Source organism: Procambarus clarkii, chromosome 83 (assembly GCF_040958095.1).
Source record: "Procambarus clarkii isolate CNS0578487 chromosome 83, FALCON_Pclarkii_2.0, whole genome shotgun sequence".
NCBI lineage: Eukaryota > Metazoa > Arthropoda > Malacostraca > Decapoda > Cambaridae > Procambarus > Procambarus clarkii.
The window spans coordinates 8739659-8753193 of NC_091232.1; the positions used below are offsets into that span (position 1 = coordinate 8739659).

At 40.9% G+C, this 13535-nt stretch overlaps 1 protein-coding gene across 2 annotated transcripts in view; it reads left to right on the plus strand.

Moving 5' to 3' along the window:
- The window catches only part of LOC123768679 (carcinine transporter), a 30028-nt gene that overhangs the window by 575 nt on the left and 15918 nt on the right, over positions 1-13535 (plus strand). The window contains exons 1-3 of one of the 2 annotated variants that reach the window (XM_045759360.1): positions 10815-11221; positions 11935-12131; positions 13299-13432. In XM_045759360.1, the coding sequence (XP_045615316.1) occupies positions 11198-11221; positions 11935-12131; positions 13299-13432 (355 nt within the window). In that variant the 5' untranslated portion in view covers positions 10815-11197. Of the gene's footprint in view, positions 1-10814; positions 11222-11934; positions 12132-13298; positions 13433-13535 lie in introns of those variants that run through there. The other variant, XM_069316359.1, reaches the window with a different exon arrangement.

Below are 13535 nucleotides of genomic sequence, written 5' to 3' on the forward strand. Positions count from 1 at the left end.
TTAGAGTCGCATGTGTCAAGTGTTATTTAATGTATATCTTAATATATTAATAATTTATATTAGCTCGGTCCTCTCTTCACTCGTGTAATGCAATCAGAAATATACACACTTTCTGCACAGTATTACAAGTTTATTGTATTTTCATAAATATAATTCTCATTAGAACGTTAAATTGTAAAGTTGGTATTTTTTCTGTCATATTTGGTACTTTTTTGTTGTAATTTTGGTACATTCATTAACATACTTTTGGCAGCCCTGGTTATTTATAGTCAGATATATAGGTTGGCTGTCAACTCTTCAGTCACGTTATAATGATTCAGTCAGCACATAATATATAATTAGTTTGCGAGCGCACGTGTTTCCAAGAAGGAAGTGATTTATTTTCAACTTCCCTGTTTGCATAGTAATTTTAGGTGTACATTAATTGTAGTGGCAGAACCAGTGTTAAAGAGGGTGTGTGTGTGTTGTTGAGGAATGCGGTGGAGTGTTCGTGGTGTTCGTAGTCTCAGTATCTGATTGTCGTTCAGGTGCTTCGGTATATGTTGATGGACGGTATATTCGTTCTAATGTGGAGGTCTTCACTGGTGGTAAATTCTTCAAGGCGGGTATTGAAAATTCCTCTCGGTCTTGTTCTGTATGCGTTGTAATGTTATTTTGTTTAAGTTGGCTACTAACGATAGGGCAAGTAATGAGTATGTTATAAGTGTGCGTATTAGGGTTTTGTATAGGTGCATTTTTGTGTGTGCATTTCGACTTGTTTTAGGTTATGAGAGAGATCTTTTGGCTATGGTGTGTTTTTGGTCGCTGCGTGTACTCACCTAGTTGTGCTTGCGGGGGTTGAGCTTTGGCTCTTCGATCCCGCCTCTCAACCGTCAATCAACTGATGTACAGATTCAACTGATGTACAACCGATGTGTGTGTGTACTCACCTAATTGTACTCACCTAATTGTGCTTGCGGGGGTTGAGCTCTGGCTCTTTGGTCCCGCCTCTCAACCGTCAATCAACTGGTGTACAGATTCCTGAGCCTATTGGGCTCTATCATATCTACATTTGAAACTGTGTATGGAGTCAGCCTCCACCACATCACTTCCTAATGCATTCCATTTACTAACTACTCTGACACTGAAAAAGTTCTTTCTAACGTCTCTGTGGCTCATTTGGGTACTCAGCTTCCACCTGTGTCCCCTTGTTCGCGTCCCACCAGTGTTGAATAGTTCATCCTTGTTTACCCGGTCGATTCCCCTGAGGATTTTGTAGGTTGTTATCATGTCCCCCCTTACTCTTCTATCTTCCAGTGTCGTAAGGTGCATTTCCCGCAGCTTTTCCTCATAACTCATGCCTCTTAGTTCTGGGACTAGTCTAGTAGCATACCTTTGGACTTTTTCCAGCTTCGTCTTGTGCTTGACAAGGTACGGGCTCCATGCTGGGGCCGCATACTCCAGGATTGGTCTTACATATGTGGTGTACAAGATTCTGAATGATTCCTTACACAGGTTCCTGGACGCCGTTCTGATGTTAGCCAGCCTCGCATATGCCGCAGACGTTATTCTCTTTATGTGGGCTTCAGGAGACAGGTTTGGTGTGATATCAACTCCTAGATCTTTCTCTCTGTCTGTTTCATCAAGTACTTCATCTCCTATTCTGTATCCTGTGCCTGGCCTCCTGTTTCCACTGCCTAGTTTCATTACTTTGCATTTACTCGGGTTGAACTTCAACAGCCATTTGTTGGACCATTCACTCAGTCTATCCAGGTCATCTTGTAGCCTCCTACTATCATCCTCTGTTTCAATCCTCCTCATAATTTTTGCATCGTCGGCAAACATTGAGAGGAACGAATCTATACCCTCTGGGAGATCATTTACATATACCAGAAACAGTATAGGTCCAAGGACTGACCCCTGCGGGACTCCACTTGTGACGTCTCGCCAATCTGAGACCTCACCCCTCACACAGACTCGTTGTCTCCTGTTGCTTAGGTACTCCTCTATCCACCGAAGTACCTTCCCTCTCACTCCAGCCTGCATCTCCAACTTTCGCACTAGCCTCTTGTGTGGCACTGTATCAAAGGCTTTCTGACAATCCAAAAATATGCAGTCTGACCACCCTTCTCTTTCTTGCCTTATTTTTGTTGCCTGGTCGTAGAATTCAAGTAACCCTGTGAGGCAGGACCTGCCATCCCTGAACCCATGTTGATGCTGTGTTACAAAGTTCCTTCGCTCCAGATGCTCCACTAGTTTTTTTCGCACAATCTTCTCCATCAGCTTGCATGGTATGCAGGTTAGGGACACTGGCCTGTAGTTCAGTGCCTCCTGTCTATCCCCTTTCTTGTATATCGGGACTACGTTAGCTGCTTTCCAAATATCTGGCAGTTCCCCTGTTGCCAGTGATTTGTTATACACTATGGAGAGTGGTAGGCTCAGTTCTCTTGCTCCTTCCTTTAGAACCCAAGGGGAGATTCCATCTGGGCCTATAGCCTTCGTCACGTCCAACTCTAGTAAACACTTCCTTACTTCCCCACTGGTAATCTCAAACTCTTCCAGTGGTTCCTGGTTAGCTATTCCCTCACTTACCTCAGGAATTTCTCCTTGCTCTAAGGTGAAGACCTCCTGGAATTTCTTATTCAATTCCTCACACACTTCCTTGTCATTTGTAGTGAATCCTTCCGCCCCTATCCTTAATCTCATAACCTGTTCCTTTACTGTTGTTTTTCTCCTAATGTGGCTATGCAACAATTTAGGCTGAGTATTTGCCTTGCTTGCGATGTCATTTTCGTATTGTCTTTCTGCCTCTCTTCTCATCCTGACATATTCATTCCTGGCATTCTGGTATCTTTCTCTGCTCTCCAGTGTCCTGTTATTCCTATAGTTTCTCCATGCCCTTTTACTTTGCTGCTTAGCTAGCCTACATCTTTGATTAAACCATGGGTTTCTCATCTTCATTTCTCTGTTTTCCTTTTGGACTGGGACAAACTTGTGTGTGTGTGTGTGTGTGTGTGTGTGTGTGTGTGTGTGTGTGTGTGTGTGTGTGTGTGTGTGTGTGTTCGGATGTTGTTAAGATTGAGACCAAGTACTGTTGTGCTCTTGGTGACAGGTATGTATGTTGAGAACGCGAGCATAGTCTTATGTGGATTGTGTTTACACGTTTGTTTCATTTTGTATGACTTGTCTGGATACTCCAGTCGTATTCCCGGTGTTACGTTATCAGTCTCCCGTTCGGCAAGACTGGGCAGGTCGTCCATGATTGCTCCTGTTATGAGCTGTGTGACATCGTCTGCATAACGTAGAGTGATTTGTGATATAGAGTGTCAGGAATGTCGTTACAATAGAGTGTATAGTGTTGGGGTCAAGGCTGAGCCCGATGGGACCCTAGCGTGATGGGAGAGTACTCTCAGTGTTGTTGCAGGAAGGTATTCTCATTTGTCGGTTGCCTAGGTAGTTACAGACGAGTTTTTTGATCATGATTGTTACACACTTGTTATGTGTGATGTGTGAAGGGGGGGGTCTGGGGTAACAATCAAGGTAAGGAAGGTCTACCTAATGGGGTCAGGAAAGACCCGGCCCCACCCAGGGAAACAATTCCCAGCAACTAAAAGAATAAATATCGTCTGTCGTCTAGATCAGATCACCTAACCCAGTGTAAGAAAGGTGATGGAAACTCTAGCTGAAATTTTACCCAAATATAATGTATTAACATTATTAACATCAGAACGGTTGACATAAGTTCTTCAAGAACGAATGGCAAAAATTCTCCAAATCGGATGTTTGTATTCCACAAAGAACTGATGACCGGATTCCAAAAAGAACGTATTGTTGATGTGTTAGAAAATTTAAATAAACTTATTCTTTCTTCACAAATCTAAACTATAAATAATAAAGAATAAACTAATAATTATTATTTATTAACGCTACTGCAGTGGGTTCAGCCCAAGTTTGTACGAGTTCAGTGACTCTTGTAACACATAATAACACACCAAGTATATCGTTATCTGGCACCTGCAAAACACATTATCTCCCGGGAAAAGGATTTTAGATATATGTTCTGAAGTTGTTTGTCATAACTCAGAATTATAGTCATTGTGACATATATTATTATATACGTGTATCACGCTATTTCATGATCGGAAAAATCCCTGGAGTTTCGCAGAATTGTTAAAAGTTATATTTATTAACTGTCTCATACGACCAAAGATATAATTCAAATGCTTTGTAAATTATATTTATATAGTTTTATACATTACAAAATATTTAATTTTAGATACGAAGATGGACACCGTGATTTTCTTTAATGTATTATTATATACATGTCTATACCGTTCGTGTTGGCTCTCTCAATGCTCACTGGAAATCGAACAAATTGCCTCAAGTGTTTCTGTCAAAATTGGTTTACTGCACACACATATAATTTTAACACGGCGTATGGATCACATAGAAATATTATTTATAACCGATTTAATATGTTGCTAGGCAACTGTGGCTCAGATGCTAAAATGTATATATTGAGCTGAACAAAGCGTTGAGTACAATCTGTCCAAAGTGTCGTCAATATTTCCATTGTGAATTATTTCCATTGTGAATTTCCATTGGAATTACTCATTCGTGTCCTAGAGCAATAAAAGTGTTATGACATTCAAATGTTGAACACTTATCATCACTTTTAGTGTATAATCGCCAGTAAGTTTTGCTGATGAACGTCTGTATCGCCTCAGCCATCTTTTATCCCTTCTCCTATATAGTCATCTTCTCTTAGCGCTTTCTCACGATAATTTAATTTCCTTTTTCCGTGTAGATGATATAGAAATATGACATTGTATTGGTGATGTTGGACTGTAACATTATCCTGTCCAATGAGTGGACAGCACTCGGGATTCGTAGTCCTAAGAATCCGGGTTCGGGACCGGGCTGCGTGGACGCTAAGCCTCGAAATCATCTCAAGATAACCTCAAGATAACCTCCCGCCACATGAGAGAGACACTCCAGGAGAGCTCCGTGTGAGTTACTGTCACGTGTATATTATTTAATGTGTATACTTATACAGCAGTAGACAAACCCATGAAATTATATGCTTGTGCGCGTTTGTAGATATTAGATAGCTCTAATACACGTGTGTGAGTGCGTGTGTGTGTGTGCAGGTGCGCGTGTGTGCAGGCTTGTGTATATGTGTGTGTGTGCAGCTTCGTGTGTGTGCAGTTTCATGTGTGATCACGTGTGGAGATTCATGTGTGCGCGCGCGCAGGTATATATTTACGAGTGTTCATACAATGCATATGACATTATCAATCTGTTGAACACAAGCCTGGGGACCATTCAGGCTTGTTCGCATTTGTGTTCCTCACGTGTGCCCCAAAGAATGAGGTGATTTGATAAAATACCATGCCCAAGATTACCAACCGAGTGCCGGCGGGGGGATGGAAATAGCCACGGTTACCATCCTCTTTTTTCCGGTCATGTTGGTCGAGCGGTTAAGGGATCCTGTACGCCAGCAGCGTGCTCCTGGCAGTATGGGTTCGAGTCACTTCTGGGGTGTGAGTTTTCAGTTGTATACACACATATATATACATACACATGTATACACACACACACGTAAAAATACAAGCTGATGCATACATGTATACACACACAGATATATATTCGCACTTACATATATGCACCCCACGCATAAATTCCCATTTATACATATATGTATTCACACATATATTGCCCTAAACACTTTGCTTATTAGTAATTTTTTTAACGTGCAACTCGTGTACTTTTAAAGAAACCTCTGTAATATGTTCTTATGTATACATATTTGATTAAAGTTATATTATTATTATTATTATTTTATATACGTATGCACACAAATGTATACACTCACGTTACTATACTTCTAAACCACTGTTCAGGTCTTATTCTTGAAAAAAATATCTCCCGCTGTGAATGATTTAAACTACAAAGGAAACTCAAGGAGCCATTGTAGTGAACGAGAACTCAGCGAGACTGACAGCTAAATTGTCGGTTAAACTGGGTAGTGAAGGGGAACATTTTTCTCATAAAATATATTCTGTTGTTAAGTTATGTTCGCTGTTGTTCTGATCCTCTGTCTGCCTCGCTCTGCTCGCTCCTTTATAAGACAGTTCATAATTCTAGCAATTTTATCTGTTCACCTGCTGGTTAATTACCTGTTGATTACCTGTTGAGGCTTTCGAGAGTTCTTCTTCTCCTTAACTGATGATTGTCAAGTCTATGAGGTTGTTTGAGCTCGTTGCCCAGCGGCCCACATAACTATCATAGCTGGCCTATTTCGGAAATGACAGCATAAAAAATGCCCAGTTCTTTCTTTAAAGTTTCCACTAATGTTCCAGTGACATTTCTTATGATTGTTGGCTGAAGTTAGTCTTGTGGCTCTAATGTTCTCTAATTATGTTCATTGAGTTCACTAATTATGCTTATGGCACCATGAATTTGTATTGGATTTCTTTTGCACTTCCTACCATATCTCTGACGCCAGTATGATGTAATTTTATTATGCAGGTTTAGTGTTTTGCATTTTCTCATTGTGAAATATCTTTGTTGCCTTTCTTCCAAAGAGTGCATATAGTTGGTTCCAGTTGTTTAAATTCTTCACTGATTCTATGTTTACCGTATTGGATCTCTGCACACGCTTTCCAGCTCTGCAATCTCCCTTGTCTTCATATAGTATATAAGATCTGAACAACAATCTCCAGGAGATACCCTCAGGACTCAGAAGGGTATCATCATTTGTGTACCATTTCTTGTTTTGCAAGTTATTATTATCCAACCGATCATTTTCCTGGCTGCTGCAATGTTGTCTTTATTGTGTTCTCTGAACGCTAGGTTTTCTGTCATTATTTTTCCAAAATCTTTGACTTGGTCGGTCCTTTCTACGACATCTGACTGTGTCTTGTACCCTGAACTCGTGAGATTTTCGTTTATCCCGGTGTCTGTTGTTGGAATATTTCTGGAATAGTCACACATGCTATTCATACATGCTTTGAAAAAACACAGATTAATAAGAAAGTAACAGCTGTACTTTATTTAGGCCAATTCGCGATTAATAAATTACTCTCATCCCCATCTGACAAACCTGGAACAGTCGAAAAAGGGAAAACAATTTATTACATACTTACACTTAAGAATAGTCTGTGATGCAGTTCCACAGGAGAGACTGATTAAGAAAGTAGAGACAGAGGGTACTGGAAGGTATCGGAAATTTACATGGACATGATTATCTGAAAGGAAGCAAAGGCCTCCATAAGTGAAGTCAAGGCAGGGTGGTATGAAACTCAGATCACCGATTAAGATGGAAGGAAAAACTTCTTCAGTGTGAAAATAGTGAGCAAGTGGAATGACCTAAATGGAGAGCTGTTTGATTATTACTCTACACATGTTTGAAGAGGAGGAGATGTTGCAATAGTCGACCAGCAACTGAAAGGTGCTTCAGCTCAGAAGCTGAAGCACCGCTCTGTAAGCAAATATGAGTGAGTGCTCACACGCACACACACACATATAGTTGGGTATAACACAAGTAGTGATGTGGTGGAGGCTGACTCCATACACAGTTTCAAATGTAGATATGATAGAGCCCAATAGGCTCAGGAATCTGTACACCAGTTGATTGACAGTTGAGAGGCGGGACCAAAGAGCCAGAGCTCAACCCCCCCAAACACAACTAGGTGAGTACACACACACACACACACACACACACACACACACACACACACACACACACACACACACACACACACACACACACACACACACACACACACACAAACACACACACACACACATACAAACTTATGTATATAGTGGGTATAACGCTAATATTCCTCTGAGAACCTATTCTTGCAGCAAGAAAATAAGTTAGTGGATGCATACAGTTACCTTGTTTCTCTAACTTATACTTATAACATTAACAGGCGGGTCAGGAGTGAGTGGTTGTGTAATGTGTAAATGGGATGGGTTACCCACCACAGTGAGTGTGGTGGGTAATGGATGAGTGAGGTGGGTAATGGATTAGTGAAGTGGATAACGGATAAATAGGAGCTAGTGGCTAATCAATGTCTATAGATTTATTTTAATTTTATAGACGGTATACTTCTAAAAGATTTTAGCCTGTACTTTAATGTTTGTGGATTCTCGCCTGTTTCAAGAGTAGCAATGTGTGTGTGTGTGTGTGTGTGTGTGTGTGTGTGTGTGTGTGTGTGTGTGTGTGTGTGTGTGTGTGATCTCTGGCCATGGTTGCTCCTCCCAACATTCAAATTGCGCTCTTTGTTCATCTGCATTGAAAGGATGGCATGAGGTTTGGTGGCTTTTGTGTGTAGCATGTTGCTGAGGCTTTGGAAGTCCCACATGTAATTGTACGTATGTATGTACTCACCTATTTTTGTCTGTTGGTTCGAGCTTCAGTTCTTGGACCAAATACCGGTCATGTAATGTAATGACTCCCAATTTATATTTATCTTATGATATTTTAGTTTGTAATTGTGAATGGAGTTGTCTTCTACAACCTCCTCCTCTAGTTCATTATTTTTTTCCTTGCTTCAATTACTTAAAATAACAAAAACCTTTCTTACATCTCTATGTCTCATCTTTCTATTTATCACCTATACCCTCCTGTTCTATTGTTTTTTATTATGACCATTTCTTCGTTTGCCAACTTAAAAATTCTTTGAAGCATTTCATACATCTGTACAGTCTTCTCTTCTAAAGCTACGTTAGGTTCAGCTCTTTCAATACCCTTTCTTCGGTACCAAGCTTTCGTAAATCTGGAATGAGTTTTCCTGAGAACCTTTGTACCATTACAAGTTTTCTTGTGTACTTGTTGAAGTACTGCATTGCGAGGTTACATTTCTCAGTATTAGTCTGTCGCAGGTGGTGTTCAGTGATTTGAATGCCTCCTTACTGAAGTTCCTAATAAATGCTCAGATACTCTAATGTTTAGGATATTCTGCTGACGTTATCCTACGTATATGTGCCTTTGGAAACAGAGAGGATGTTATGTCTACTCCTAGATTTGTTTAAGTTATTTCAAAGAGGGATTTTCCTTTCGTTGCGTATTATCCTGCTGGTTTCTTTTCCAGTCACAAATTATCTCATACTAACTGATATTGAATTCCACTTGTTATTTTTCCGACAAACTCTCCAGCCTCTTCTTCTTGGGCCATTATTTTATTCTTTCTTGTCACGACTTTCCTCATTACTTTTGCATAATCCATTGTTATATACAGCTCTAACTCTGAGACCAGATCATTGACGTGGATGAGGAATACACAAGGTCCTCTCTGGCAATTCACTCATTAGTAGTAAAAAATTAAGGGTGCTACAAGGGCTCAGCTCTATATCCTGTCATTGTCTCTTTCAGAATCTATGGTAAAATTGCGAATGGATCGTCATCATTTATTTTATTCAGTACTTTCGGTTCCCTCCTCACTTCTTCTACCGTCATTAATATTTCACTCAACGTTCACTGGATTAATTCTGCTCATACAGGTCCATGTACAGCCTCTTCTCACCATGAAATACTTCCTGGATTCTCATGTTTCGGTGCAAAGTTCCTCGGGCACATTCTAGTTGTTTTCCTTGCATCCTTCATCTCTATTGATTTACATTTTGTAATTTTTATGTGTTTTCATCTCATTTTATACAGAGTCCTCTTTCTGTTATTGTTGTGTCTGTGTGTGTGTTTAGGGTGTGTGTATGTTCGTGTGTGTGTGTGTGTGTGTGTGTGTGTGTGTGTGTGTGTGTGTGTGTGTGTGTGTGAGGGAGAGAGAGAGAGAGAGAGAGAGAGAGAGAGAGAGAGAGAGAGAGAGAGAGAGAGAGAGAGAGAGAGAGACAGAGAGAGAGAGAGAGAGAGAGAGAGAGAGAGAGAGAGAGAGAGAGAGAGAGACAGAGACAGACCTTTAAGTGTCACACATACATGACCCGTCAATCATTACAGACACCCCTGTCAAGTAACAAGCACATGACCGTCAAGTAACACACACACACACACACACACACACACACACACACACACAGCACATATCAAGCGGATAACATCAGTGGCATATGCCAGGCTGGCCAACATACGAACGGCATTCAGAAACTTGTGTAAAGAATCATTCAGAACTTTGTATACCACATATGTCAGGCCAATCCTGGAGTATGCAGCCCCAGCATGGAGTCCATATCTAGTCAAGGATAAGACTAAACTGGAAAAGGTTCAAAGGTTTGCCACCAGACTAGTACCCGAGCTGAGAGGTATGAGCTACGAGGAGAGACTACGGGAATTAAACCTCACTTCGCTGGAAGACAGAAGAGTTAGGGGGGACATGATCACCACATTCAAGATTCTGAAGGGGATTGATAGGGTAGATAAAGACAGTCTATTTAACACAAGGGGAACACGCACAAGGGGACACAGGTGGAAACTGAGTGCCCAAATGAGCCACAGAGATATTAGAAAGAATTTTTTTAGTGTCAGAGTGGTTGACAAATGGAATGCATTAGGGGGTGATGTGGTGGAGGCTCACTCCATACACAGTTTCAAGTGTAGATATGACAGAGCCCGATAGGCTCAGGAATCTGTACACCTGTTGATTGACGGTTGAGAGGCGGGACCAAAGAGCCAGAGCTCAACCCCCGCAAACACAACTAGGTGAGTACAACTAGGTGAGTACACACACACACACACACGATTATCAGGTAACGTACACACAAATATTTACAAAATAATAGGAACATCCGTATTGTTCAAGCAATTGTTACCAGATCTGGCGACATGCGGCACCGTGGCTATACCGACGGGATCCTACCCAAGGTTGACGGGCTGGGTTGACAGTCGTATCCAGTCTCCCGATCCAGGCTGGAGCTCTTGACAGCTGCGTTCCAGTGACAAGCAACACTGCCTCTTTTTCTTGTGTGTGGCATCTGCGTTCCTACATGAAGAGCCGCAGATGCGCGTAGTGTACTTTTTCCACCAGCCACTTTCTTAAACAGGATTGAAAGTATTAATAGCCAAATGATTTTTTTTTCCGAAGAGATAAGCTTGTATTTTAATAATAATTCTATCAAACTTGTACTCTAGAAATGGCATGTGTTCATTGTAAGGGTAAATTTTTTTATTAGTAGTCAAATATCATATATATATTATTCTGAACAAGCTCAGTTTGTGTAACAGTGGAACCGTGAAGGTTGCCGCCTGCCGCCCGCCGCTATGAGCACTCCGGTCTTCGAAAAGGTACGCCAACAGCGACGTTCATAAACTGGGATTTTTTGACCCAATGTTGATTTGAGAGTTTTCTCGACTTAAGTTTTTAAAATATGTTTTTTAAAACATACTTTAAAACTTTTTATTTATTAGGGATTGTGCCACTTAGTGAACATACACCCGCACAAATAATAAAAATATTTCTCAACCACATGGACTGAGCGACGGCCTCATTCCTCGATAGGTCAATCCCTGATATTCTGGGCACCATTCCCTCACTCCGTCCTCGTATCTCAGCTCTTATCCAAACTCAACTCTTTATCCTCTCTTCCCTCCCATCATTTCCCTTCAGTAATAATCCAGACATAAAAAAAGAAAAAACTAAAGGGAATTCATTAAACTATTTCTCATTTATTTGTTATCACCTATCCACAATCAGTCCTCATAATAAATGCATGATACTTGTACTTCAGGGATAAAAGAGTAATGAATGTTGATAGAAAATATAATAAATGTTTATAAAAGATATAAATCCATTGGTATGAAATATTTTTCTGGACAAATGAGTATCAGTGTCGAGAGGTCAGGTAGTTGTGTGTGTTTGTTTACTTTTAATACGGTAAAAGTGTATACTGTGGACGCTCCTCATAGTCATGAGGAGACCCTACGGTATACACCATAATCTTACGAGGCAAGACCTACCTCGTACACCCAAGACGTGTAAGTGTCGTCATCTCCCGCAGCTGCTGGCGGATGTCGGCGACAAAGGAAGGCACCAGATTCTGCTCTACTGGATCTTCGTGTTACCAATCAATTTCTTGATACCATGGTTGGTACTGGTGCCCATTTTCATGACCTCGACGCCCACCCACTGGTGTCACGTCCCTGGCCGCCCACCCAATGTCTCCGTCGACCAGTGGAAGCAGCTTACCGTTCCCAAGTGAGTAGTGCTAAGGTGCCCGGGGCGGGTAGAAAGAATTGAGGAGCATCGCGCGTGAGTATGATCTTCATATGTAGAATCTGAGTGCTTCCAGAGCAGTGCCACACATTATGCAGATAGTGGCTTTAGATAGCCCATCGCGCGATAATGATAGTACTTGTAGCAACTGTTTGTTCAAACGTACAAAAATGGACCGAAGAACCCAAAATATTTCACGTCTTTTATTAATGAATTCCATATGGCAAAATACTAAGAAAATTATAACTAACGAACCAAACTTAACCTGTACAAGCAATCGTAGACCTAATATGCATTATCTTAGGTCCAATATAATTAAAAATATTGTACTCTACTAGGCTTAGGAAGATTTAAGTTTAATTTTTTGTCGAGCCCTCTACAAAATTAATAGTACAAAGCATGATCAATTTTGGCTGCAAGTCTATTTTTTATACGTTCGACCATATATATAGTTGTTATGAGAACTGTCATCTTAGGAGGCGGGGTTAGTGGACACGTACTCACCTCATTGTACTCCCGTGTAGCGCTGTAGAGGTCATTATGCACCTCCACACCCACTCCAAGCACACAAACAAACCGTTACGTCATAACAACATAATTATGTTGTTATAACGTTTTGGTTACATTGTGTGTTTGCTGGAATTAATCATTTGGAAAATTAAGAAGTTGTCTATGAAGGAGTATTTAGTTTTTAGCCCGTAAGTGTAAAGCCAGTTGGAGCTAAAGATAAGTCAGATCACACTTATTAAGGTTTAACACTTGGTTTTTGTAAGACACGAACGTTCAAGGGTTCGGGTAGGGTGTTTAAGAAACCCGGGAAGGCTTGTGATGTACCTTTATAACCCGGTGAGTCTTATAATGGGTCTCGAACTGGGGTCCTCATGTCGCAGTGGAGTGTGAATTGTCGTTCTCCAGGTGTTAGAGTTACCTAAGGGACGAACTGGAGACGTGATCTGGGTGTTGAGTACATCTGTGTGTGCAGTGGAGACACGCACTTCACAACACTCTCACGTGTTAGAGTCTGGAAAAAAGTACCGCTACTTGAAGCAATTTGCTTTCTATATTGCCTTATATTAAAGTTTTAGCCAATTTGAACATTATTTTTTAGTATTTAGAAAAAGAACATTCCAGCCATTCTCTTCCCTACAGAGAGCTTAAGGAAGGGAAGGAGGTGTTCAGCAGCTGCTCACAATATAACATAACGGGAGACTTCCTGCAGTTACTAGACCTCACTGCCACAGCTGGAGACGCCTCTGACCTCAACACCTCCTACTCCGTCGTCGGTGAGCAAAACTTATCGATAAGATTTCTGAGAAAGTCCAACTCCTTAATCTTGATTTCCTGTCTCTCTAGCCTCTCTGGAGCTTAAAGTAATTTTCTTGTTAT